Genomic DNA, 27,043 nt, shown 5'->3' with positions numbered 1-27,043 from the left:
GATCCTGTGGATCAGTACATAGGAAGTTGATATACTGAGTCAGACTATTGGACCATCTAGCTCATTACTGCCTACACTGACTGGCAGCTGCAATCCAGGGTTGCAGGCAGAAGTCTCTCCCATCCTTACCTGGAGATGCTGGGGACTGAACCTGCGGCCTTCTGCATGCAAGCAGATGCTCTATCACTCAGCTGCAGACCTTCTCCATATATTTATGCAGAAGTAAATTGTTAAGTTGTGGGTGAACATATCAGACAACACAACGATTCTTCAAACCGCTCTTGTTTATTCACAGGCCAGAACAGAACTTAACTGAAGGGTTCAGCCAGCCTGCTTATATAGAGCTCCACTAGAATGCAACAGTAACCATTTTCTGTAACTATCCAATCACTGAACGTCACTTTCAATCCCTTATTTGCATATGTGGACCTGAACTATCTACAGTACCCCCCTGTTGGCCCAGGATGAGAACTTCAGTACATAACATAAATCTCACTGTATTTAATGGAGCTTTCACCTTAAACCTCTTTAGGACTTGCGGCCAACTTCAGTTGTTTCAGTTTATTTACTTTTTCCAATTCATCCTCAGAACACCTTACATTCTTGGAACATGCAATTTCTAAATGTTGCTACTATGTTATAGACAGTAGAAGGAAATAGTTTTTTCCAAATCAAAAGATAACATTCCACTTTTTGTTCAGATTCTGGAAGCTGGGCTAATTCTTCTTATAGGAATTCCAGCACTTGCAAGTCAGAACAGAAAAGCTGCTAAATCAGCATTCCTGAGAATATTTCAACCTTTATGTGTCTGGCCACAACCGGACCCTGTAGGCTATGAGAAGGCTATAAAAAAGACAAGAGGGAAGAAACAAACTATTCTTGCTTCTAAGGAATTGAGTGTTAAATTTTAGAAGGGCGTGGAGCTTAGAACTAACCATGCTCACACTTTTCTTTTTTAAGGATAAAATGCAAACACGCACAAAAACCAATTGGATAAACTCTAGCAAGCCACCACCCAAAAGGGAGAAAATACTGCTTTTCCTTCTAATGAGTCTTTTAATGAAGGAAATGTATTGCATTACAGAGGTACGCCTACAAGTATTTTGTGTAATACAAAAAATGAAGGGAAAGTGCACTACTTTGTAAGTAGAAATCGAACAGCAACATAACTAGATAAGCTACAGTGAATTATTCTGGATTTATATAGGTAAAGGTAAAGGACCCCTGGACAGTTAAGTCCAGTCAAAGGTGACTATGGGTTGCGGCGCTCATCCCGCTTTCAAGCCAAGGGAGCCAGCGTTTGTCCACAGACAGCTTTTGAACTGCTAGGTTGGCAGGAGCTGGGACAGAGTAACGGGAGCTCACTTCATCGCAGGGATTCAAACCACCGACTTTCCAATCCGCAAGCTCAAGAGGCTCAGTGGTTTAAACCACAGCGCCGCCCGTGTCCCTTCTGGATTTATATAGCATGCACATATATGTGTACACACACACACAATCCTTGCACCTCATACAGCTGTCCCCACACGGTCTATGCTCAATGGGTTTTCTCACCACAAGGGCCCTTTAAGCATTCTCTCAGCTGTGTGGGAGCTGCTTTTCTGCAAGCACTTCCCATGTGAATAGTGTAATATGCAAATAGCCCAACCCTCTGGCAGGGTGCCTGTTTCTGTGGCTGGATCCTGCATGTGCGGCCCCTGTCTATGTTGAGTCACTAAAACATTACCTCAGCTCCACAGAGTCACTGTAAGCCTTGGCTGACATCAAATTGATTCTGTTAAGTCAATATCCTTTGACTTTCCGCCTTCTCTAAGATGGGTCAAAATCACAACTCGTCCATTTTGCCCAACCTTTGTTCTGAAGCTTTTCTAGAAGGTGCTGAGCTGTGATATCACACACAATGTGACTTGGTCCATTAAAGCCTGCTGCTCTTTCAATGACACTTCTCAGCCAGTTCATGTATTATATAGTGAGTGACTAGGGGCAAGATTCTCAAAGCAGAAGTGGAGGAACACTGTTACCCACACCATCAAGCATTCAGTTTCAGAATCCTACCAAAACTGTTTTCTTTGGCCCGAAATGTGAGGTTAGCAGGTTATGCATCACCTAGGTCAGGAGTAGTCAATGCAGTGCCCCTCCAGCTGTTCAAAAGTATGTGGTGAAAACACAGTATGAACCAAACCTAAGAACATGCCTTATGAATAGATTTTGATTTTCCCAGGTAGTCTGGAATAGGGGTGGCCAATGTGGTTCCCTCCAAATGCTGCTGAACTCTAATTTCCACCTGAATGAACAACTAAATGTATGAGTCAAGACAGGTCCAAGCTGCCATTCACCTCCCCCTCTATGAATCCTTGTTTAGGGCAAAAAATGCTTCCATTTGTCACTGGCATTTGTGCATCCATTCTGTTGCTCATTGGTTTTTATTAAAAGTTATACACTCTCTCCCCAAAATAATCAGCTGACTTGCAGCAATGCACAACTACTGAACTAATATAGCCTCACACCTGAAAGCTTGACAATACAGTGTTTGGGGTTGTCTGCGTGCATTAATATCTATACCTCAACAAACTAAATAAATCAGGAGACAAATACAGAGACCAGTATTATCCATCAATGTCAGAAGATGAGCTATGAGGATTCAAAATAAAGCTTGAATTAGAGAACATATAAACAGGGCTTTGAGTAAGACTATTGTCTTCGGAAAACCACAACAGCTCCAAGTCCCCCCCGCTCTGCATGCATGACAATGATGGTAGTGAAGGGGTTGAGGATAACATCTGAGAATGTACTGTCCAGCACTAAACAGCTGATTCTACATTTTGCCTAACTAGCCAACATCAGCGAGAGAAAGCAGTAGTCCTAAATAGAGACTAACGTCTTAAATGTTCTAAACATTTATTCCAACTGTTAAATTTTGAAGCACCACCTTTTAATTTTTTTTAACATACTTCAGGGTTACTTTTAGGAGAGGAGTGTTCCAGTGTAAGCAATGGCCGATAGAAGCACCAAATGTTAATGGTATCGTTCCCAAGAGACACTCCCACCATTTAACAAAATCCAAATTTGTCACTCTGAGCTCCTTGGAGGAAGGATGGAAGAGAAATATAAGAATCAAAATGGTGATTGAGTTTATATCCCTGTTTCCTCATAGGGCAGACTCAGGCACGCAGAGCCAAACTGATTCTCAGCATATGCACAGAATTCCTTCAAGGGGGAAAAAAAGTGTGCCAACCCTTCTGCCATGCTATGATTTCATATATTGGGAGTGACTTGTGGAAAGGCTTGCCTGCAGGGATTAACTTCCACAGAAACGATCAGACAGTGCTTAAGCTTGCCTGAAAGCTGGGCTTACTAGCATGGAACCCTTGCTTTATTAGGTGAGATGGCTTGGCTTGGGTGGTCAAGCAAGGACAATGGTGCAGTTAAGTAATTTTAGGCTCTGAACTTAACTGTCTTATGCCCCATCCTCTTTAGCTGGCCATGTGCATTACTTAAAAATTAGGTAAACAAGCCCTACCGTTTCTGATGGCCCTTCTGGATGTTCTGCTGAGTGGGGCTCCGGGCATCTGCCCTGAGAGCACCACTGATTAGTGGTGACTTAAAGCACCTCTGTACATGCTCTGAAGTATATTAGTAATTTACATGGTCCTGGGCAGAGCCCTAGCACTAATAACAGGACTGGATGCCGTCCAGACCCAATTGAAAACAAAAACAAATAAAAGCCGCTAGCAATTACTACAGATTCACATTGTGCATTCCCACCCAACATTTCACTTTTAAAAAGGAGCAGAGTTTAGTTTATGTAACACCCCTATTTTCAAATATCTACTCCAGCCACAGGAGCTGGAGGCTCTTTTTCACTAGCTGTATATTGTACTTATTTACTCCGCAATAACCTTCCACTGACTTTAAGGTGACTCTCTTTTAGAAACATTCTGACCTATGAAAAAGACAAAAAGGAAGGAATTCTTTAGGGCTGAGATCACATAATTTGATGGAGCTCAACTTATTAAATATGTGGCATTACAAGTTTGAGAAAGCAATATGGGAAAGAGTAGGTGACAGAATGGAGAAATAAAGGGTATCCTTGCCGTTTGTTTTGAAAATTCACAAAAATGTGGTGTAAACCTGGCACCGTGTTTTAGGGAATTTTCAAAACACTTCTGCACTGTAAAAAGAAGCGTTATCATTTATTGCATTAAAATCTTAACCCCACGGAGTGTCCACAAATGCTTTGCCAGAATTTCCACACTCTTCAAGGTAATCAGGTTGGCGATCAAAGCCTTGTTTAAAAATAAGAACAGGCAAGGCCTTTCTTGTTTTTCAAGGAAACTAGTATCAACCTAACAACATGAGCTTGACTTCAAGGGACCTTTCCTTTCCTTTCCTTGCTTGGGGCATCGCTTCCAAAGTTCAGGTCACTTATGAATTCTATGATTCATTACTCCACAAACCAAGGCAATGAGTGTTCAACAAATATTAAAAGTCATAAGTTACATCTCCAGATAATGCAGTCAGGAGATCTAACCAATTCATACATTCACTTATTTACAAAACCTAAGACCCCAACAAAGTTTTCAGAGTTTTTAAAATTATTAATAACAAGTATGTCTATATAAGTGTGTGTGTGTGTATCTATTCATACTTATAATTTGAAGGCAAACCTGCATAAGCTAGAATCTACATTGACTTTTGTTTTGAATTACTCTCCCTGCATTCTTTTTCACACACTAGGAGTCATATTTATGTTAGCAGAGGAAAGTCCCACTGAATTCAAACAGCCTTTCTTCCAGGTATTGCACAGCATAGCATTGCACCCTCAGGAAACCTCTAACAGAAAGGTGTTTTCACAAGTCATACCCAAAGCACCTTTTAGTCTGGAATGCACCACTTTGGAATATTAAGGTTGTACAGAATGTGGACGGAGCCCTTTAAAAAATAAAATAGAAAATCCTTTCTAGTCAATGGGGCCATCAGCATTTGACTACAGCTGCAGTGAAATGCAAAAACTGATTTAACATGTGAAAATCGCATTTGATTTCCCCATGAACACACACACATAGACAAATGTAAGATAAAAAGACACTTGCCATTATAGCAGGAATTATCTTACTGTAAGAAGAGCCCAGCTTTTCTCCCCTCCCCCTTTCTTTTCGCTTGCTTCTTTAAAGGTGAGAAGGAACCAACAAACAAACCCTGGACCATTCCATTCCACATGGTCTTGTGTGCTAAGAGCATCAGGATTTCCTTGGGAAAGAAACCAGACCAAACTTTGAGACCCACTACCAGACCCACTACACCTTGAGCTACTTTCTAGAAGCCGCCGCATTTACAGGCTAACTTTCTCAAATGCTAGATCCATGAAGAGCAGCTTTGTAAAAAAACGGCGTCGATGTGCAAAGGGCAACCCGCTCGCATCTTTCTGGGTTCCCGGCTCAAATGTCCAGTTAAAAGCAAACAGCCCAGACCCCATTTCAACGCTCTCGGGTTACAGAGTCAGTTAAGTCTTTCAGCACTGCAGCTTCAAGTGTATTGCAGGCAACGGGTCAACACACTCAAAAGTTTTCTCCCCCCCCCCAACATCTGCTTCTTGTTTTGCCGCTTCCCATCTTGCTAGCCTTCTCTGCCCCCCCCCCCGTTTAAAATCAAAGCAAGCCAGGCGACCTTGCCGCTCTTACCCCAGGGAGATGGCGCTGTGTGTCAGTTTAGCCTTTAGAAGGACTGCCAAGCCAGCCGGGGCTCCCTTTTGCTTGCGTAGTGAGGCTGCCTTGTGGGAGTGGTGTGGGGAGGTATGCATTATACATGCTTGAGCAGGACCCGTGGCTGTTTGCCTGCCTGTCAGTCAGCCCTGCTCAGTTAGTGTGGGCAGGGCAGAAGAGGGGGGGGGAGGGAGGGAGGGAGGGAGGGAGGGAGGGAGGGAAAGTGCAGCAGGTTACTCTCAAATCAAACAAGGCACACCCCTGGAGGATAGAAGGAAATGGGCAGCAAAAGAACCACCTCCAAATCCTTGGAGCTTGGATAACCTTTTGTGTTGTGGGCATGCATGTGTGCAGCAATTTCTGAAAGGGGCAGAAAGAGGGGGAAGGGAAGGCAGTTTGCCCCCCACCCCCACACTTTTAGGACACAGAAAAGCCTGTGCTTTAATATCAAACATGGCAGGCTATGGCTGCCCTGTGGTGAGAGAGAGAGATGCACTCTGCATATACTCAAAAACACCCTCAAATTGTATCATTCCATTGCCACAAATGACAGCTTATGAGGAACTAGGCATTTCTTTCATTTCAGTTTTTAAAGTTTTAAACCCCCTTAAAAAAATTATCTGTCTTGGGTAACATTAAATTCAGACTTTGTCTTCTGGGCATGTTGGACTGATTATAAATCCTGCTTGGTCCTTTAGCTCGTCTTCTATTCTGCCACTGGCAGGTGGCATTTTTGATAAATGATATTTGAGGAAGGATAACAATTACTTCCAGCTAAAACACAGACCACTAATCATTCGTAGAAACATCCTAAAGCAGCTTTGTTTACAGTGACATCAGCACCAATCACTCCTTTCCCGCAGCTGACAACTTCAATTAAAATCAGGATTTAAGATCTACGCTGTGTGTCTGCCTATGACAAATGAATATATTAGGAGAGAGACAGAGGGCGACTCTCCCAAAGTTTGCTTTTCGGTCTTAAACCTTTGCTAGAAGAGAACCACCTGCTGACTTTTAACTATTGACCCAGAAGGGGATCCCAGCGCTCTCTTGCTGTATTCCTCCCAAGAGGCACTTTAAAAAAAGGGTAAAGGGACCCCTGACCATTAGATCCAGTCATGACTGACTCTGGGGTTGCGGCGCTCATCTCGCTTTATTGGCCGAGGGAGCCGGTGTACAGCTTCCGGGTCATGTGGCCAGCATGACTAAGTCGCTTCTGGCGAACCAGAGCAGCGCACAGAAATGCTGTTTACCTTCCCGCCAGAGTGGTACCTATTTATTTACTTGCACTTCGTGTTTTTGAACTGCTAGGTTGGTAGGAGCTGGGACCGAGCAAAGGGAGCTCACCCCATCACGGGGATTCAAACCGCCAACCTTCTGATTGGCAAGTCCTAGGCTCTGTGGTTTAACCCACAGCGCCACCCGCGTCCCTAGAGACACTTAGCACTACAGCCCATACACAAGCTACCCAAAGCATCAATTGGGAAAACACTGCATGTGTATATTCACAGTATCTATCCCTTTCTGCCAATGATAAGGAAGAACAAGTACTTTGTTGCCTGCAGCAGATCCCAGATCTAATCCCTAGGAGCTTAGAACTGTCTACACTGACAGCCAGCAGGGGCAAGTGCTCGGATCCTGTTTGTGGGTTCCACAAGAGCATCTGGTTGGCTGCTGTGAGAACAGGATGATGGACTAGATGGGCCATTGGCCTGCTCCAGAAGGGTCTTCTTTAAGTTCCTATGTTCTAATAATCTGGAAGTACTTGACACTGAGCTGACATCAGAGACTCGGGTGCTTCACTGGCTTGGAATGCTGTTTTCCAGCTCTGGCAAGTTTGTCTGCTATGGCTGCCCCTAGACAGAGATAACCTGGTCACTGTGACCTGTGCTCTGGCTACCTCCCACTTGGATTAATGCAATACACTGAACATGAACCTGCCTTAAAACTGACCTGTAAACTACGATTAGTGCCAAGTGTGACTGTCAGAGTATTATCTGGAGCGGCCATCAGGGATCACATAATACCGAAAGATCTTCAATGGGTGTCTATAAGCTTCTGGGCTGAATTTAAAGTATTGCCACCTAAAGAACTCAGGACTCAAGCATCTTGGAGCAACGCTCCTCCCTGTATTAGCATGCTGGAGTTCCTTCATCCGGGGATGAAGCCCTTCTCATGGTCCCACATTTGAAACCTTTGGCTTAATGCAAGCCAAAGCCAGCACATGAGGGAAGGGGGTGGATGGAAGAGAGGGACAAAGTTGTGGACGAACGTCTGAAGGTGGCTAATATTTGACTGTGGTGCAATAAGAGGCGGTGTCAGCTGAACAGTGTGCTGACCATACTTAGAAGAACCAAAAGACATACTCAATGCAAGGCAGCTGCAGCCCATGTTGTGGAATATGTAAGTTTGGTAACACCACCTTGTGGCCACAAGAGGGTAGTGTGACTCACAATATACCAGAAAAAGGGTCAACTATGGACATCTGTGTAGGGGTGCCATTTAGAGCAGTGGTGTGCTGCATCCTCTACCTTGCGTTCTTCAGACCACATGACCTATTTTGGGGCACTTCATAGGTTCGACATGCAGAGCAGCTTTTACTATAAGCATTGCATGGGTCTACATACCATGGTTCTTCTAATACGTTGATAACAGTGCTGTGGCTGTTATGGGGTATTAAAAGAACCCCCTTGATAGCTAGCACCCTTAATAGACCCTCCAGTTTTGCAATTCAAAACATATTTCATGTTCTGAATATGTTATCTATTGCTTATCCTTCCCAAGGTTAAGCCCAAAGTGGCTAACAAAACAGATTGGTTGCAGAATGTCAATGTCAAAACTTTTGCTCCCCCGAAAATCTCTTTGCCCCCACTTCTAACCAGTCTTAAGCAGCAGCCCTGTAAAAATGCAATAAGCTTGATTTCCTTAAACACTTGGAAGAGCATGGCTTGCTTCCAATATCTGCTCTTCTGTTCAGAACTGCAATCTGTGGATGGGCCATCATATTGCAAGAATTGCCTTCGTTGTGGGTAAACAGTTTATATTTTACACACAGAAGAACTCACTACATTTGGCAATCAAAGTGTGCAAACAGGGTATGGGGGAAGAAAATGATTCAGGGGCAATATTACATGTTCTCCTGGTCTTTTGTGGTTTTTAGGTACAAGAGCTAACATGGTGCTCAATCAATCAAGTGAACTTTGAAGTCTATGACAGCTAGGCCCCCCTCATTAAAAAAAGAGAAGAAAAGGAAGAATGTGTTGGGGTTCTTCCCTAGCCCCAAATATATTGTGCATTACTACTAATTGCTCTCAGGGCAGCAGCAAGGCAACAAAAGATTTTCAGAGTGTGAGCATTACGGCTGATTCATCGAGGTCAGAATCTGAAAGAAGGCTGGGGCCAAATAAATCCCCCATCACAGCAACACCAACAGTTTAATGAAGATGTGCTCAGTCACCCTTATTAACAGAGATTACGAGGCAGAGGGGCTGCTCTACTGCTTTTTCAGTGAAGGCACAATGGAGGCTAATTTCAAAGCAATGCTTTGCTCAACTCCCTTTAAAATTCATAACCGTGCCACAGAGTTCATCCCTCGGTTAAGAGACGGAGAGTCAAGAAAGACTGAATAAAGGGAACCATTTGCATTTTTAAGAAGTGTTTGCTCACCTGCAGCTGTATTTAATAACAGGGAATTACATTGTGTAAAGCTGTGGACAAGGATGGCATTTGTTTTGGCTAATGGGTTGCCACAGAAATGCCTCTTACCACGCCAGCGGAGAATAAGCACTCCTCTTTCCAAAGTTTTACATATCTGAGCAAGAAAAGAGCTTAAAAAGCATTATAACTGGGTTGTAATACTTTTATAATAAACCAACTAATTATGAATGAGGAAGGAATAACTTGAAAGAAATGAAGGAAAAGGTTCCACCACTGCAGTTAGCTCAGCTACTTTCAGTTTCCAGAAAGATAAACTCTGTACCCATAAGACAAACTCTAATCTGCCACAATTCTTATCTTGCTAGCACAAGGCTCAGAGAGTGCCTGTCAGTTCTTAATGTTGTAACAAAAATAACCAGGGTTCTTCCAGCTTCTCATAGGAGTTTCCAACCAATTAAATATGCATAAATCTACAGGCAAGGACTGTTTTGTTTTCAGATGAAGCATACACGTGCAGAGCATTTAAAAGAGACATTTTGCCCTCTCTCACATCCAGGACAGGATACTCGTTTTACAGTTGCTCTAGCCACCATAAGCTTTTATAAATTAGATACACGTATCCTTACTATCTCTTTGATTGGGGGCACCTATTCAGTCTTCCAAAAGGCTAACCCAGGCTTCCTCAACCTCGGCCCTCCAGATGTTTTTGGCCTACAACTCCCATGGAGATAGGATTTGCAGAGCCTTGCAAAAAAGTGTGTGGGTGTGTGTTTTGGGGGGTAGTCACTGCCAGTCCCATGCTGCTATCCGCTGGGATGGGGCAAGCAGAAGGAGAAGCAACAGGAAGACTGTAGCTGCTACATGGTCCCAGTTTGCATGGGGAAAGGGGAGTTCAGGGAGAAAGCAAGAGCACTAAGGCATGGGCAGGTGTCAGGCATATTGCAAATTCACTCATTGCTTCTCCCTAAGGCTAAAGCGCGGGTGGCGCTGTGGGTAAAAGCCTCAGCGCCTAGGGCTTGCCGATCGAAAGGTCAGCGGTTCGAATCCCCGCAGCGGGGTGCGCTCCCGCTGTTAGGTCCCAGCGCCTGCCAACCTAGCAGTTCGAAAGCACCCCCGGGTGCAAGTAGATAAATAGGGACCACTTACTAGCAGGAAGGTAAACGGCGTTTCCGTGTGCGGCTCTGGCTCGCCAGAGCAGCTTTGTCACGCTGGCCACGTGACCAGGAAGTGTCTCCGGACAGCGCTGGCCCCCAGCCTATAGAGTGAGATGGGCGCACAACCCCAGAGTCTGTCAAGACTGGCCCGTACGGGCAGGGGTACCTTTACCTTTACCTTTTAAGGCTAAAGACTGATGCAAAGGCATTAGGACTAACAGAAGAGATTGTGGCATGGAAGGCATTGCTTTACACTGTTCACAGTATCTGCCTGTGAAACACACCAAGCTGCTTTTACATACTTCAGAAAAGTGGGGTGGGGCAGAGAAAAGAAAAGGGAAAGGGAGACTAAGCAATAGCTCCTACTGAAGAAAATGCCTATTTGTTTCATCCTCTGAAAAGGCTAATAGCTGAAAAGGTTTGCAGGGAATCCTGCAGATCTCCAAGGATACCCCATAGTTCACACTGATATTACGTTGCTTGAGGCAACCGAGCCTCTGCAAACAAATCAGCCCGGGAGCAGGAGAAGAAATGAGTTCATGAAAGCAAAGCCTCCAGAGCCCCTAAGTTCTTTTGTGCAAAGCTTCCCAACCAGATCCTAATACTGCACGATTAGAGAACACCCTGCCACAAAGGAGGCTCTGCAAAGCACTGTGGGGGAATCTAACTGCCCCACTTTCAGAGCCAAGTCTTTTTACAGTACAGGAAAGGTCTGTTTTGCAGAGCTTCGGAATCAGTGATAATGGCCATCATCTTGCTTTTGCCCACCTCGTTCTGACACCCAGTCCTTAGTCCTTATACAGATAGTAGTTACTTTCTCACTCAGAGGCATACAGGTGCAATTCTACCAGCTAGAATCTGTATATAGAACACAAGGCATGTGTTTTTAATCTGTATATAAAACACAAGGCGTATAATCTGCTTGAACATGGATGCAGAAGTCAACACTCTGCACAGCAGTGTTTCTTGCGCACTGCAGAGAGTTACAGGTGAAGGGAGATACTAATACAGTTTGTGCTCCAAATTTGTTGCTGTTAACAGCACTTTATGTACTTGTTGAGTATCCCCCCCGCCTTTAATGGGAGCTAGCTGCACCTTAAGGATGGAGATGAGACTGGGGAAACGGTGAACAAGTAAAAGGTTATAACATCCCTCCTCTCCTGTGAGCTTTTTCAAAGAAGGAAAATCCAATCATGGATATGCAGTTTGACCTTTTCTGAGTGACGGAGGTACACCAGAGGATATATTCATGTTTGTTTTTTATAAAACAAAAAAGACTGTAAGCAGTTACCAGTCTATAGCTCACAAGTAAGGACATGCAGCAAGGGACGCGGGTGGTGCTGTGGGTTAAACCACAGAGACTAGGACTTGCTGATCAGAAGGTCGGCAGTTTGAATCCCTGCAACGGGGTAAGCTCCCGTTGCTCGGTCCCTGCTCCTGCCAACCTAGCAGTTCGAAAGCACGTCAAAGTGCAAGTAGATAAATAGGTACTGCTCTGGCGGGAAGGTAAACGGTGTTTCCGTGCGCTGCTCTGGTTCGCCAGAAGCGGCTGAGTCATGCTGGCCACATGACCCGGAAGCTAAACGCCAGCTCCCTCGGCCAATAAAGCGAGATGAGCGCCGCAACCCCAGAGTCGGCCACGACTGGCGCTAATGGTCAGGGGTCCCTTTACCTTTACAGGACATGCAGCAGTGAATGCTGGACTTTGGGGGGGAAGAGCACATGCAGAAGGCCACAGATTCTACTCCTGCCATCTCCAGTTAGACCTGGGAAAGACTCCCATCTTCAATCCTGGAGGGCTGCTAACATTGGAGACAATACTGAAGCAGGTGGATCATTGGCCTGAATCAGTTTAAAGTGGCCTCCTACAGTCCCAGCTCTCAATACATTTATCAGGGACTGTCAACATTCACATGTGACTATTCACATGCAAGTAATTTCAAATGATCATTGCCCTTCCATGAGTCCTGGGAGTGAGGCCCCTTCTCATAAGTAACTTGCTGAAATGGGATTTCAACTAAGCCAAAAACGCAATTTGCGATCCACTTCAGTACCTTCAGTGGCTCTTCCATACTAAACATGATGCAGTGTAATTTCAACCTTAAAATGAAACAGAATAAAATAAATATCCTGCAGTCCTAATCACACTTATATTGCTATTCAAAAAAAAAAAGGTCCACTGAATTCAACAGGTCACACTTATGAGGAAACATGCTTTCAATTCTGCATTAAATCTGAAGTGTGATCAATTATTTCCATGATAGCATCAGGAAGGTTCTACTCTCTCCCATTTCCAAAATCGCTGAAGGCAGCCCAGGGGTTAAATTGTCTGCATTCACACCATTCATGCAGATCTATGAAATTATATCTTTGCTCCAAAACCTGCTTCAGGGCACTTCAGGAAATTACAGTAGTGTTCTTTTTAATTTCAATTCCCATTTCTGCGCCTCTGCGATAACTATCTGTAAACCTCAAGGCTGGAGCCAGTAGGTGTCTGTACAGGCGCCTACCTACGTACTCTAGTGCAGCCTGGAACTCAGGTTTCAAGCCAACTGGTGATTTCAGCCAAAGAAGCCAGAATGCCAGTGGCAAAATACATTGCTTTGTTCTCCTCCAGAGTGTGTGAGCTTGTTAATGAGAAGGGGAAGTAGGAAATTATTGCACTATATAGGATCTATAAAAGCATAACAATATAGATGAGTCACTAACTGTATTAAACAGAAGTCGCCAAGAACAAGTCAAAATGCACTTTGCACCAAAGGAATAACCCTACTGACCATGATATTGTGAACAGGCATGCCATAACCTTGTGTGCCAGTGTAAAGATGGGATACATGCTCGTACATAACCCAAAGTCAGGTCCACCAGAGAAACTCTTGATCAGAGCAACAGATCCTCTTTAGTAGCGCTGCGTTTCTTTCATAGTAGGCAAAAGCTCAACCTTTGCTGCCATTTGTGTATGTAATGCAGAGATCACCCAATCTGCAGTAAACACGCACAGGAATATCTTTGAAAGTTCACTCTTAATAGCTAACCCACTCTTAACTCCAATCTGCTATCAAGTTTTTTTAAAAAACAAAAAACAGCAAAGTGTTGGGAGTCTGAGGTAAGAACTGCCCAAAGGATTTAAAATAAAAGTCATAGGGAACCAAGTTATTGCCACTGAACTAGAACTCAAATCTCTCCACTGGAAGCAGCAGATCCAGCCATTCAATGAGCATAAGATGATTGGGAAAGAGTGAGGAGTCTCCTACTTCTTTCCAATTCCAACAGGCTCTGAAGCCTTCCAACTGGATAGGAGTTCCATACACACTCTTCTGGGTCGTAACAGCCCTGTTTCTCTGCTTTCGTGGATCTCCTATCCTTGATTTCTGTTCTCTCTTGTCTCCTTTTTCTCATGACAGAAGCAAACTCCTAGGGAAATTGGAGTATAGGAAGATGCCCTATAATGAATCAAGCCATTGATACGTCCAGTAGTTAGCCTCAGAGCGAAAAACAAACTCTTCCTCTTATATTTGCAAGGAGGTTATGCATGAGCAACATTAGAGAAAGACCACCTACAGGAATGGACAATTAAAAAATAGGTTAAAATCCAGCAAAACAGGGAGCTTAAAAGATCTAAAAGTGTGAACACGGCATGGTCCCCTGGCGGTTTTTTAACAAGAAAGAAAAGAGGTAATTTGATTTCAATAATAAGATCAGAAACTTTGGGTTTGACATATAAATACAAAGATTTATATTTTAGGGCTTTCTCCTCTCCAAACAGGTAAGTTAGAATGATTCATGTTTGATACAAACTAGCATACGGAGCAAGAATTAAATTGGACATCCCTAATGTATTATTATACCCATCACTCATGGCCAGCTTGGATTCTGGGCTTCTAAAATGATGCACCAGACACACTGATACTCCATCTTAGTGACATTTTCCCCCCAAGTGGAAAAAACACTGCAACAGACCCTGTCTGAGCATCTAGGAAGAAATCATACAAGAGGAGAAGCCAACATTTGAGCCTACAATATTTCCCCCTGACTTTCCCTTCTCCTTTTACACAAAATCTGCTTCCAATTAGCCCCTTGTGCTTAAGAACAGCTAGGCCTAAAACCAATCCTCTAAACCTCTCATCATTGCTAAACCACATTCTTGTGCTTCTTACCAGTACAATCTCCTCATCCTTTCCCATGCTTTTGAGGCAACCACATTATATTACAAAGAAGCAGAATCTCTTATTTCAGCATGAGAACCCTCCCTTCCCCCCCCCTCAATGTGTGGTCCTGCCCATTCCTGAGGATAGAGCAGGATCAAGCACTGCTGGATTATGATGGGAAATGCCACCTTTGTGTTTATAGTTGGCAATGCATCCACTCCAATAACTCGAGCATATGAAACGAGTTACAAGTAATAGCTGTTAGTGCTACTGCTAAAACCTCACCAATTTGATCTCCAGCCACTTGAAAGATCACATCAAGAGAGTGCAAGATTCTCAGACGTGTATTTAATTCACCATGAGAAATCAGCTCACTGTGGTGCCCTAAAACTCTTCAAACATACATTTCTGCCCTGCATAGTGCAGAGCTTTGCCCAGCCCTGGCTTACTCTTAGTCATTTTTGAGCCACTGAAGTCATATACCCTTTAGAAGTCAGGCTACTTTTTCAGTGGCTGTTGCTCACATTTTCCAATTCCTTGTTAGTAAAACTAAAAGGAAGTTCCTGGGGATTTAAACCAGCTTTCCAGGGTGCCTGGTATCTTGCAGTTGTGGACCTGAACAATTCGGTGCTGTGTTGCTCTTTCCCCCTCAATCAGAAGCAGAAGACCAAGAATTTCCATACAAAGTCTGACACAACTGTGCCCGACTTCAAACTGAACTCCTGCCCATTGCAAAGATATTTGACTTTCCACATTGCATGGCAGAGCCGAGACCCAAAGTAAGCATGATAAATCCTGCAAAGACACTTTTATCTATTTGCAAATCCTTCCCACAATATTCAGATAGCACTGGTTGCTTGGTATGTGACTGTGTAAATTTTACCTAGGAAAGGTGAAGGTCTAAATCTAGGACAGCTATCCTTGAAGCTTGTCAAAAGTTCACCTCACTGCCCTGAAGTAGGCCACATATGAATTGCATATGAATTAGCCACAGACCACGTCCAGCTTTTAATTTGATCAAACACAGGCTTCATGTGCTTTAGTGTCAATATTTGTGCTTTCTACCTCTGGGCATATCAAGGGCACAGCTTAACATTCCAGCAAGGCAGAATCTACTTCTGATTATTCTTTATCATGCAGGTCTGCCCATTTGTTTCTCTCTCTTGACCAAAACAGATGTAGCTTTAAAGTAGCTGTGGAGGACTCAGATTTTAATCAAACCAGCAACAATGGGTGGAGGGGTGTTTAATTAACCCTATCATGCCCCAGCTACTATTTATCCTACAGGAGCAAAATCTATGGAGGAAGCAGGTAATCTATCTGTATTCCACCCCATCCCCCAAGTAAGGCTCATATCAGATGAGGAGGGGGAGGGGATTTATATTATAAAAATGGCACAGACAGAAAGGGTTATACAACTCCCCCACTCAGATCTGCTGCTCTGACCAAAAGTCTGCCCCCCACAACAGCTGAGTAAAAGTTTTTTTAAAAAAGTCAAAAGATCTCATCACATATCTCCACAGGTTGTCTTGATTCTCTCTCTGCTTTTTCCTTTGTCTTAGGGCCAAAGTACAATATATGAGAAGTTATACAATGCCTTTAGCCCTGGGGTACATGATTTCCCCCTCCCACAATAAGCAGCCATCATGGGAGGGGGGAAAGGTTAAAGTCCCCCCAGGGCCACAGTCCTCATCTGGCCTAGGAAAGGGCAGAGCAGGAAGATCAGGGCTAAAGACATAAACGTTATCAGGTCTTCTTTAGCGCTTAAAAAAATATTCTCGGTGTCCCCCCCCCGGGGGGGGCTAGAAGTTTCTCCTTGTCAGTGAAGGAAAGGTGAATGTGCTGAACAACTAGAATATTTTAACTACAGATTAAATTGATTTGTAAAACATTCTCATAAGTCTCACTAGTGGTCTTCTTTGACAACTGGCACAGGGGTGGCCCACCCCGTTTTGCTGCCTGAGGCAAAATGGGAAGGTGCCACCTCACTGCCTCCCATTTGCCAAATCCTCGCTTACCGGGATCATGCAGTGGTGGCTTTCGGAGACATCTCATTGGAAGCCACCGCCGCTTCTCTCTGCTTCTCCTGTGGTGGTGGGGTGGGCGGGGCTCACACAGGGGCACTGCCCCATGGGATTCTGCCACCCAAGGTGGCTGCCTCAGTCCATCTCATGGATGGGCCATCCTTTAAAGGTAAAGGTAAAGGTACCCCTGCCCGTCAGGGCCAGTCGTGACCGACTCTAGGGTTGCACGCTCATCTCGCTCAAGAGGCCGGGAGCCGGCGCTGTCCGAAGACACTTCCGGGTCACGTGGCCAGCGTGACGAAGCTGCTCTGGAGAGCCAGCACCAGCGCTGCACACGGAAACGCCGTTTACCTTCCCGCTATAAAGCGGTCCCTATTTATCTACTTGCACTCAGGGGTGCTTTTGAACTGCTAGGTGGGCAGGAGCTGGGACCGAACAACGGGAGCTCACCCCGCTGTGGGGATTCGAACTGCCGACCTTACGATCAGCAAGTCCTAGGCACTGAGGTTTTACCCACAGCGCCACCCGCGTCCCGTATATGGGGACCATATAGGGCCAAAAGACTGATACTGATGCAGCGGAAAGATAAGTGTACGGCTCCATTTAATCAGTGGACTGAAGATATGACTACACTTGCAATTTATGAACCGATTGCTTAGAGATGTAGACTTTGCATGGACACGTATAAAGAAATTTGGAACACTTTTACACAAAATATAGTAGGTTAAAAATAAGAATATATGTATCTGGATAATAATAAAACCTGCACATCAGAGAAGTATAAACGGGATTGTAATTGTTAACTCGTATAATGATATAGTATACCTTTTATTTATTTCACTTTTTATTCTTGTTTTATGTTTGTTTGGGTAAACTGTTCTTTAAAAGACTTAATAAAATGGGTAGGCCAGTCCTGGGTTCAGCAAGAGCACCAAGAATAAGGTAACTAATAGTTGACCGAGCCATCTTCTGAAGCTTGTATCATGATACTGCATTTGTAATAGGCTGATCCAGGATTCATTGCAAGTTTAGATTCTAATGTTAACTGTTTATTTAGGGAAATGTGACCAATGAATGCCTTGAATGCCTTATTTGAATGCCTTTTTTGCCCGTTTTGAAGTAACATCTGCAGCAACACCTGCTGAGGCTTTACCACCACCACCACCACTCCCTGTGAAGGCCTTGCCACCATCAGCATCATCAGTACAAAGGAATGTAGTAGTCTCTGTGGAAAAAGAAGAGATGAGGAAGGTGTTGAAGGGAATCAACCCAAGGAAGGCCACAGGGCCAGATGGGGTAGCTGGAAGGGTATTGAGAGACTGTGCAGATCAACTAGCAGGAGTTTTCACTGGGATCTTAAATCGATCCCTAGCCCAGGCTATTGTTCCATCCTGCCTAAAGTCCTCTACTATCGTTCCAATAGCAAAAAAATCTAACCCGGAAGATCTGAATGACTTTCGTCCAGTAGCACTCACACCTATAATCATGAAGTGCTTTGAAAAGCTGGTACGAAATTATGTCATTGCCTGCCTACCAGAGGGACTGGACACATTCCAATTTGCTTATAAAACGAAAAGATCGACAGAGGACGCTGTGGCGATTGCCCTCCATGCCGTTCTTGCACATTTGGAGCAGCGGGGGGGTTATGCCAGACTGCTTTTTTTAGATTTCAGCTCGGCATTTAATACCATTCTACCACAACGTCTGATGTCTAAACTGGAAGATCTGGGGCTTCCGTTATCACTTTGTGGGTGGATATTGGACTTTTTGTCAGACCGCCCCCAGAGGGTTCGGTTGGGCCCTTATACCTCTAGTATGCTTAGGACTAACACAGGAACACCACAGGGATGTGTACTCAGCCCACTCCTTTATACTCTCTACACGTACGATTGTGTCGCTGCTCACCCTAGTAATAGGGTTGTCAAATTTGCAGATGACACAACCGTGATTGGGCTCATCTCTGAAAGGGAGGGTGAAATGGACTATAGAGATGAGGTGGAGCGGCTGACAGAGTGGTGCAGAGCTAACAACTTGCTCATAAATACAAGGAAGACAAAGGAGCTTGTGGTGGACTTCAGGAGACAGAAGAGCAATGTCCAGCCACTTTTGCTTGATGGGGTCTGTGTGGAGAGGGTAACAACGTTCAGATTTTTGGGCATTGAATTACAAGAGGATCTGTCCTGGAGTGTCAACACAAGGGGGCTTGTGAAGAAGGCGCAGCAGAGACTGTACTTTTTGAGAATTCTAAGGAAAAACCATCTTCCGCAGAAACTGCTGCTTGCCTTCTATCACTGTGCCATTGAGAGCGTGCTCACCTATGGCTTATGTGTGTGGTATGGAAGCTGTACTACCCGGGACAGGTTGGGGTTGTGCAGAGTTGTTAAGGCAGCAGAGAGCATTGTTGGCTGCCCACTCTCCACCTTAGAGCAGATTTATGCCACAAGGTGCCATAGGAAGGCACTGGACATAGTAAAAGATCCATCGCATCCTGGTCACTGTCTCTTCGAGCTCCTGCCGTCGGGACGGAGATACAGGACGATGAAGACAAGAACAAGCCGTCTTAAGAACAGCTTCTTCTCCAGAGCGATCTCGGCCCTGAATGGGAAGCCTGGACTTTGAAAGTCATCTAATCTTCCTTGCTGTTTTATACTGTATTGTTTTAATTAGTGTTTTTATAGTTGATTTGATTTTGTGTGGAGTGCCCTACCTGGGTGGATGGAGCAGCCAAGTAATTTCGTTGTCCCCGAGAGGGGGCAATGACAATAAAGATATTATTATTATTATTATTATTATTATTATTATTATTATTATTATGAAAGGGGAAGGAAGCACAAAGCTTGCTTACCGGTTGAGTCTGCTGCAGATGCTCTGCCACTGGTCAGGTCTTCAGTGTTTATGGACTGCAGGTCAGTATAGGAAGGTGTGAAACTGGGGCTGCTGGTGTTCTCAGAAGTAGTTGTCCAACTGTTGTCTGACGTGAGAGGCCTTCTCTCAGAAGATCCCGAAGAGGGACACGTCCAGCAGAATGTTTTTGGAGAGAAGGCTTTAAAAAAGAAAGAAAGAAAGGAATTTGTGGAACTAGGCAGCATAAAAAGGGTTCTGGAAAGGTGAATCATGACAAAAGAGGTAATTTGATGGCGCAGAACATCTTATATCACGTTTCCCTCAAGAAAGGAAATGCTGCCTGAGTATTCTGCAGGGTAGCTGGTTATTTGATGCTATCAATGCTCCTCATTTGCTATAAGCCTTCTAATATAAAACCAAAACACTTGCTACCATGTTGTAGACTGAGGAATGCTGTGTATGTCTGTCTACGCGTTTTGTGCTTTCTGCAACCTCTGTTAATGTCAGAGCGTAAATGTCAAAGTCCAAGGCCTTGTGCTGTTTACTGTGCTGCAAGACTGTTTAGCAGTAGCTGCTTGGATACAAGTTCCGAAAGGGGAAAGAGATAATTGCTTTTAATATTTATAGATGGGCCCGGGATCAAGTAAATTCGATGGGTCTGAGGCTCTGATTGGTTGGAGGCTCTAGTCTGTGAAGAATGGGCAGTTTACCTGTCAGTCTGGAACGACAGTTGATGAGGAAGGTGTGAGGCGAAGAACAGAGAAAGTTGAAGCGAAAGTGGACAGCGAAATCCTGAATATTATGGTATCTTTCCCCCCAGTGTGTTAACAATGCTTTGGTGGCTGTGATCAGAAGAAGGCAGTCGGTGGCTGAGTTAGGCGAATAGGCTGCACTGTGTAAAGGTTTTAACAGAAGAGGACACATGCAGGTTTTTTAAAACAGGGGAAATGTCCAAGAAGCCAGAAGTACAACCAGAGGAGCTTTGGGGTCAGAGGCAGATTGTACCCAGTAGTTAACTGGGTTTTGAGTGAGTTTGGCTGGGGAGGAATGTCAGGGAAATTGGTCTGATGCAAAAGCCTTTTAGAGGCAGGTCTCAGCAACAGCATCTCTTGCGTCCTTGGAAACCATCATCAAGCACGTGTGAATCTCAATATATCAGCTTTTCCTTATGTATACAATTATCCCTTTGATAAACAAACAGTCTTAGTTAACAGTTTGGTCCATCTCCAGTACTGGTGACAATCTCACACCTAATGCCAGGCTACCAGGAAGTTTTAAGAGTGTTTTAAGGGAATTGATGCCAGCAGAAAAGGCTCACATTGGAGAACTCCATGGGCCAGATTCAACTAACCTGGTAGGCTAGCGGAAGTCTTGGAAGAGGACTTCTGCTAGTGTAACAGGGCTCCCCCCCCCCTTGAATTTCCCCCAAATCTGCTCTGGGGAGATCAGCCTGTGGGGAAAAGATGGGAGAGAACATTCCATCCAGCAAGCAAAAATATTTGCATTGACAGAATAGTAGTGCAGTGTTGAATATCACCCTAAGTTACAGTGGCTGGTTCTATATAAGCAGTGCAAATACCTAAATGTGTGTTTACAGAAAGCAGGAACTGAGGGAACCCATTTCCTATACATGTGTATACAAAAACCTATGAAAACCGCATACCTGCCTGCTCTGCAAAGAGACTATTAATACATGGGATGCGAGGAGAGCTGGGATCCTCATCTCCCCTCTGTACACACTATTTCAGAATGTCTGAACAGAGATATGTTTCCTTATAAGCCTCAAGCGCAAACAGCATCTATAATCTGAAATGTCCAAAATCACAGTTAGAAGAACGCACCTTCATAGTCTTTAGAAGCAAGCTCTACTCACACCATACATTTAAAGAACTATTCTACCATTTTAACAGTCATGGAGAATCCTGGAAACTGTAGTTTGTTAAGGGTGCTGGGAATTATAGCTCTATGAGGTTAGCACTACGGTTCCCAGGATTCATTATTACTCTTAAAAGCAATGTTTTACATGTATGATGTGGATGAGATCTAGAATAGCTTGCTTGAGAATTCTCTCTCCAAATTTGTTCCAGGTATATTACATACATCCTCAATCTTCAGCTACCTGAGCTTATAGCAAACTTTTCCTCCAGCAGCGAAGATAGTACAATTTGTTCCAATTTCAGCATGCCATCAAGCTCTCATCATTTTCAGTTATTGCTTTCCTTCTTCCTCAGCTGTAAGATTCTCTTACTCAAGACTTGCCAGTTTCAGAGCGGATAGCACAATCGGCATTATGTGAAGTTTGTTCTGCTGTGAAAATGCCTCCCCAAGAATGTGAGATAAAGTCCTAGTTACTTGAGCCACTTAGAATCAGACAAAGTCCTTGAGAGGAGTGTGATCCAGATGTCACAATAGGCCTTTTCTAGCTCTACTTTTCATACCTCGCTACATTCCAGGGTGCAGCTTTGCCCAGCAGTTTATCTGATTGAATTGTGATGTCAATATAAGAGAGAACTGAAACAGGGCCGAGTTCCTTGCTGCACTGGGAGCATAAGCAATCAGGGTACCATATGAGTTGTATGACTGACGTGGCTATTTCCCATGCCATTGGTGACCCTTCCCAGGACTAGTGTCACAATACATTTGCATAATTAAACATTTTTTTGGAGGGGGGGAAAATTAAGTGTTATTTTTAAAATAACACTTTTAGCAAATTCTTTCAAAGAAACCAACAACAAAGCTTTAAAAATTCAACAATTAGCATTTAAAAAAAGAATTGAAATCACAGAACAGGGGGTTTTAAATAAAAATAATAGCACAGTGGTGGAGCACAAGCTTTCCCTGCAGAAGGCCCCTGGATCAAAGCCTGACATCTCCACCTAAAAAAGGATCAGGTAGCAGGTGTTGAACCCCTGCCAGTCAGAGAAGACAATAGTAAGTTAGATGGACAAATAATCTGACTCAGTATATTTCCTGTGTTGCTAACACAGGAACACATATTTCCTGTGTTCCTAAAATCATCAGTAAAAATCATCAGTATCGTATCATCCCTTAAAAACTCAGGATAATAATAATATATTTACCCAGTACTCTAAAGTTAGCAAAGTGTGCACCAGTCAAGTATCTCTGGAGGAGCAAAATTTCACTACTGAAAATGCCCTTTCTCCAGTTGCCAACATCTCAACTTTGAAGGGAGTAGCAACACAGTCTCTGAAACAGCTAAAGAGTAGGTAGGTTTATATGAAGTAGCAGATAGTCTTTTAGACACTCTGTGCATGTGGTGTGTGTGTATGTGATTCACTTGCGATGTTGACAATAAACAAGCCAAAATATCTGTGGAATGCGTGGGGGCAAGGCCTAGGGGATGGCTTCTTAATTATTTTAGCAAGGGACTAACTACCCTGCAGAACAAAGCCATAAGAAGTCTGGTATGTAGAAACCTAGATAAAATATCAGAGAAGCCCCCAAACTGTGTCAGGTTGGGTATTATTCATGAGGTCAATGATCTAAGCACACATAAGCTGCATCAATGCAGTCTGTTGCTGCTCCATCACAGGATCATTCCAGCTCGGTGTTATTCACAAGAAGTGGCTCTTGAGGGTTTCAGACAAGAGCCTCTCTCAGCCCTACCTGAAAATGCCAGGGACTGAACCTGGAATCATTTGCAAGCATTACTGTAATAGACTTCAGTATAGTGTGACATTCCAACCTGTATGTGCATTCTCTGGTGAAGTGCTAGGCCAGGGTGCATCTTCAAACTGGACCCATGTGCTGAATGATGAAGACAGATCAGGCTTTGGAGACGGGTGGTTTTCAAGCAAACATACAGACACAGAGTCTGCAGCAGTTTTGTCCATTCCATCTCCCAGCTCAGCATGTGCAAGTGTCTGAAATTCTCCATCCAGGTTTTGGATGCCTTCAGAAGAAGTATCAGAGGAGGACAGAAACCTTTCAAGAGGTTCTCCAGCTTGGCCTGCAAGAAGAATCACAATATAATGTAGAAGTAACAAGGAATTTTTAAACATCCTTTTTCATCATTTGTAAATGTTCAATGTGTATAGGGCAATGTTACAGCTTTATGCTTCTGAGTGAAACTACCTGTTATAAGAAACATGGCACCCCATGTTGAGTCATTCTCCTTTCCACCATTAAAGAAACTTTGTAATGCCTGGTACATGTTATACTGTGTCGCAGTGTCATTATACTGAGCAAGTATCCATCCCTGCCTGAAATGATGTGAAGGTGGGGTGGGCAAACACACAGCTTAAATGCAGTTTCGACTACTCATCTTGGGAGTGAGGGACTTGTAGACCAGCAATATCTGGAGGCTGCAGATTCCTCAACCCTGAACTAGATGTTACAGAGGAGCAGGAGAAGCTCAGCACAGGGCTGCTTCCCCTCCCCAGAACAAGTTTCTTATAACACATTGAGGTGGTATATAGAAACGGAACATAGCTACCCACATGTAATCGAATCCATTAGCTACTTTCATCTAGCCTGTCTTTCCAAGGAGCTTAGGGTGACCCCATTTTAACTTCATAACTAAGCTTTAAGGTAAGATAGGCTGATAGAGTGTTTGACTCAAGTTCTCCCTATGAGTTGAAGAAGGAATTCAACCTAGTTCTGAGTCTGAAACACTCTATCTCAGAGTTGGGAGACCTGTGGCCTTCCAGATGTTGCTGGACTACAGCTCCCATCATCCTTGACTATCAGCCGAACTGGCTGGGGCTGATGGGAGCTGGAGTCCAGCAACGTCTATAGGACCACAGGCTCTTCATCCCTGCTCTATCCATTACTTCACACTGGATTTGCACTATACAGACTCATGCTAGTAAAAGTCACAACTACTGCTGAAGCAGGGCTGGCCTGCCCATGAGGTAGACTGAAGCTGCTGCCTTGGGTTGCAGAATCCCATGGGGGGGGGAGGGTACTCTTGCTGGTGGGGCTGTGCAATGGTAACTTCCAGCCAGATCTTGCAAAATCTCATGGAACTCTGGCAAGATCTCAAAGAGCTTTTGTGAGCTCTCACAATATCTCACCGGAAGCTGCTGCGAGACCCCAGTAAGCGAGGCTTTGGTGGGGTGGTGGAACAGCTTCCTGTTTTACCTCAGGCAGTGAAATGGGACGGTCCACCCCTGAGCACAAACAATTCCTATTCATGCAAGGAGCTCCTCCATTTTAGTAGGCCTGTGTGCGACATGCAACTGGGAAAACACAAAACCCCATGGGAGGAAGACCCATCAGTTTGTGCCTATCCTTAATGAATGGAGAAGAGGCTGCACTTGTTAAAAGGGGGGGAAAAACACTTGTGTTTAAGTACAACCCACAGAGGGCTTTGGATTGGAGTAAAAGAGTTGCCTTGTTTCCTTTGACTAACTTATTTATATCAAGATACAGCAACAACCTATTTCATCAGAGGGAAGGAATTTGCCTACCCTGGGAGGCAACCGGTAGCAGCAGCCCATCGTTGAAGGAGACCCACTCTGATTGCTGGGAAGCAATTACGTTGGCTAGTGATGTCATGCTCGCTGCAAGTCGCTACTCATCTTCACATCACTGGCAGACAGTAGACAGCAGACAGCCCTCTTTGTTGCAAAGTTGTCATTTTTTTAAAAAATCATTTCATTCCTGACACAGCAGCTGTAAGGAGGGGGAAAAAAAAGATTAGAAATCCACAATTTGATTGTACAAGGGTATAAATGGCTACTAGAAAAGATTAGTGTCTCTGAATACCATTTGCTGTGGAAAACATACAGGAAAGTGCTACTGAACTACAGCAGGAGAGAGCAAATTTCAGGCTTGTGAGCTCCTGACAAATGGGTAGAAGGGGTAGGATTTGGGGGTTGAGTATGCCCTTAGCTTTCATTTTTAAAAAAGAAAGCAGACATTTCTAAGGGAGAGGGAAGGATATTGGGGTATGCTTGCTTAAGCACTTTTCTATTGTTTCATTCATTCCCCGAGTCTGCCGCCTTTGCAGAATAAAACACGACTGGATGGTTTGGGCATGTTTTATTCCAAAGTAACTTCCTTGAAATAAAGATGTTATGCCAATCTTATTGGAGATTCAGTAACTTCTTGTGAAATTCCTAGAGATGTTTTGGCTGGGCAGGGATAAAAACCAACTATTACTAGTCTTGCTTCAAATGGCAAAATGGATTGGGCTGGCCCTGTGCGATTCTGAAGGAGGTCTACTGTTGCTTGCATATGGAATTTGTGTAAGTAAGTGTAAGTGTAAATCAGGTAACATATTTTTTCTGGAATTTAGCTCTTTTGACAAGGTAACATTTAAACTGAGGGAGATTAAGGCTTCTAAATAAATTCAAAAGTTTTCCCAAATATAGTACTCTCCGAATGTTTTTGGGGCTGCAAGTCCCATCAGTCTTGACCTCTGGCAATGCTGCCTGAGGATGATGGGAGTTGGAGTCTATAGAATCTGGAGGGCACCAAGCTGGGGAATATTGTCCTAGACTAAAGAGATTTAAATGGAGATTAAAATAGTTGGATTATGCCACAATCTTTTCTCTCTATTTGCTCCGAGTACCAAAGTGTTCAAAAGGAAATGTTTACCTCTATTTATTTGGCTGAAGTTGAGAGTTTCCACTTGGAAAAATCTAGATCTTGAAATTCCAGTTCCAATAACTACATGGACTTAAATAAAGCTGGTCTTCAAAGAAGACCTTATGGAACAACAAATCATCTTCAAGTAGCATCCTGATCTTATGGAAAGTAAAAGATAAAGGCAAAGGGACCCCTGACCATTAGGTCCAGTCGTGGCCAACTCTGGGGTTGCAGCGCTCATCTCGATTTATTGGCCGAGGGAGCCGGCGTACAGCTTCCAGGTCATGTGGCCAGCATGACTAAGCCACTTCTGGCAAACCAGAGCAGCGCACGGAAACACCGTTTACCTTCCCGCCGGAGCGGTACCTATTTATCTACTTGCACTTTGACGTGCTTTCGAACTGCTAGGTTAGCAGGAGCAGGGACCGAGCAACGGGAGCTCACCCCGTCACAGGGATTCGAACCGCCAACCTTCTGATCGGCAAGTCCTAGACTCTGTGGTTTAATCCACAGCACCACCCGCGTCCCAGTCCCACCCGCGTCCCACAATACCAAATATGGGATCTAGGTTTCTTGCTACAAGAGCAATCCCAGCTCCTTCCTAACAACCTCCATGACCAGATTCCAATACCAAATCCATGTTTTTTTTACAGCACAGTTTAAGCACAGTTTGTAACCAGAGGTTTCCACTGATAAACTGAATTTGAAACCACAGCCCTGTTTGTGTATGCTGCCCAGCTATCCAGTGCTAAAGAGTTTAAAAGTGCAGAGTAGAAAGAACTGGAAGAGTTTTGCAAAACCAACTAGCAAATGGGGTCAGCATTAAACCAATGAATTGCTGCATGTTCCTTGGAGAGGTAGGTAATTGTTCTTTGAACTACATAAAATAAATACCATAACTCTGCAGTATCACTTCTTAAAATAATCTGGTAACTAACATGTCACAGGGAAAGGGGCAG

General features: G+C 44.1%; 1 protein-coding gene across 1 annotated transcript in view; it reads right to left on the bottom strand.

Annotated features, from left to right (window-relative positions):
- STON2 (stonin 2) overlaps nucleotides 1-27,043 on the bottom strand; it is a 67,500-nt gene that overhangs the window by 29,355 nt on the left and 11,102 nt on the right. The window contains exons 2-4 of the mRNA XM_028718220.2: nucleotides 24,962-25,166; nucleotides 23,236-23,499; nucleotides 19,531-19,728 (exon numbers count right to left, since the gene is read on the bottom strand). Coding sequence (XP_028574053.2) covers nucleotides 19,531-19,728; nucleotides 23,236-23,499; nucleotides 24,962-25,049 — 550 coding nt within the window. The 5' untranslated portion in view covers nucleotides 25,050-25,166. The remainder of the gene's footprint in view (nucleotides 1-19,530; nucleotides 19,729-23,235; nucleotides 23,500-24,961; nucleotides 25,167-27,043) is intronic.

The sequence above is a fragment of the Podarcis muralis genome, chromosome 1 (genome assembly GCF_964188315.1).
Source record: "Podarcis muralis chromosome 1, rPodMur119.hap1.1, whole genome shotgun sequence".
NCBI classification, from domain to species: domain Eukaryota; kingdom Metazoa; phylum Chordata; class Lepidosauria; order Squamata; family Lacertidae; genus Podarcis; species Podarcis muralis.
This window is presented reverse-complemented; position numbering and strand designations above follow the sequence as displayed.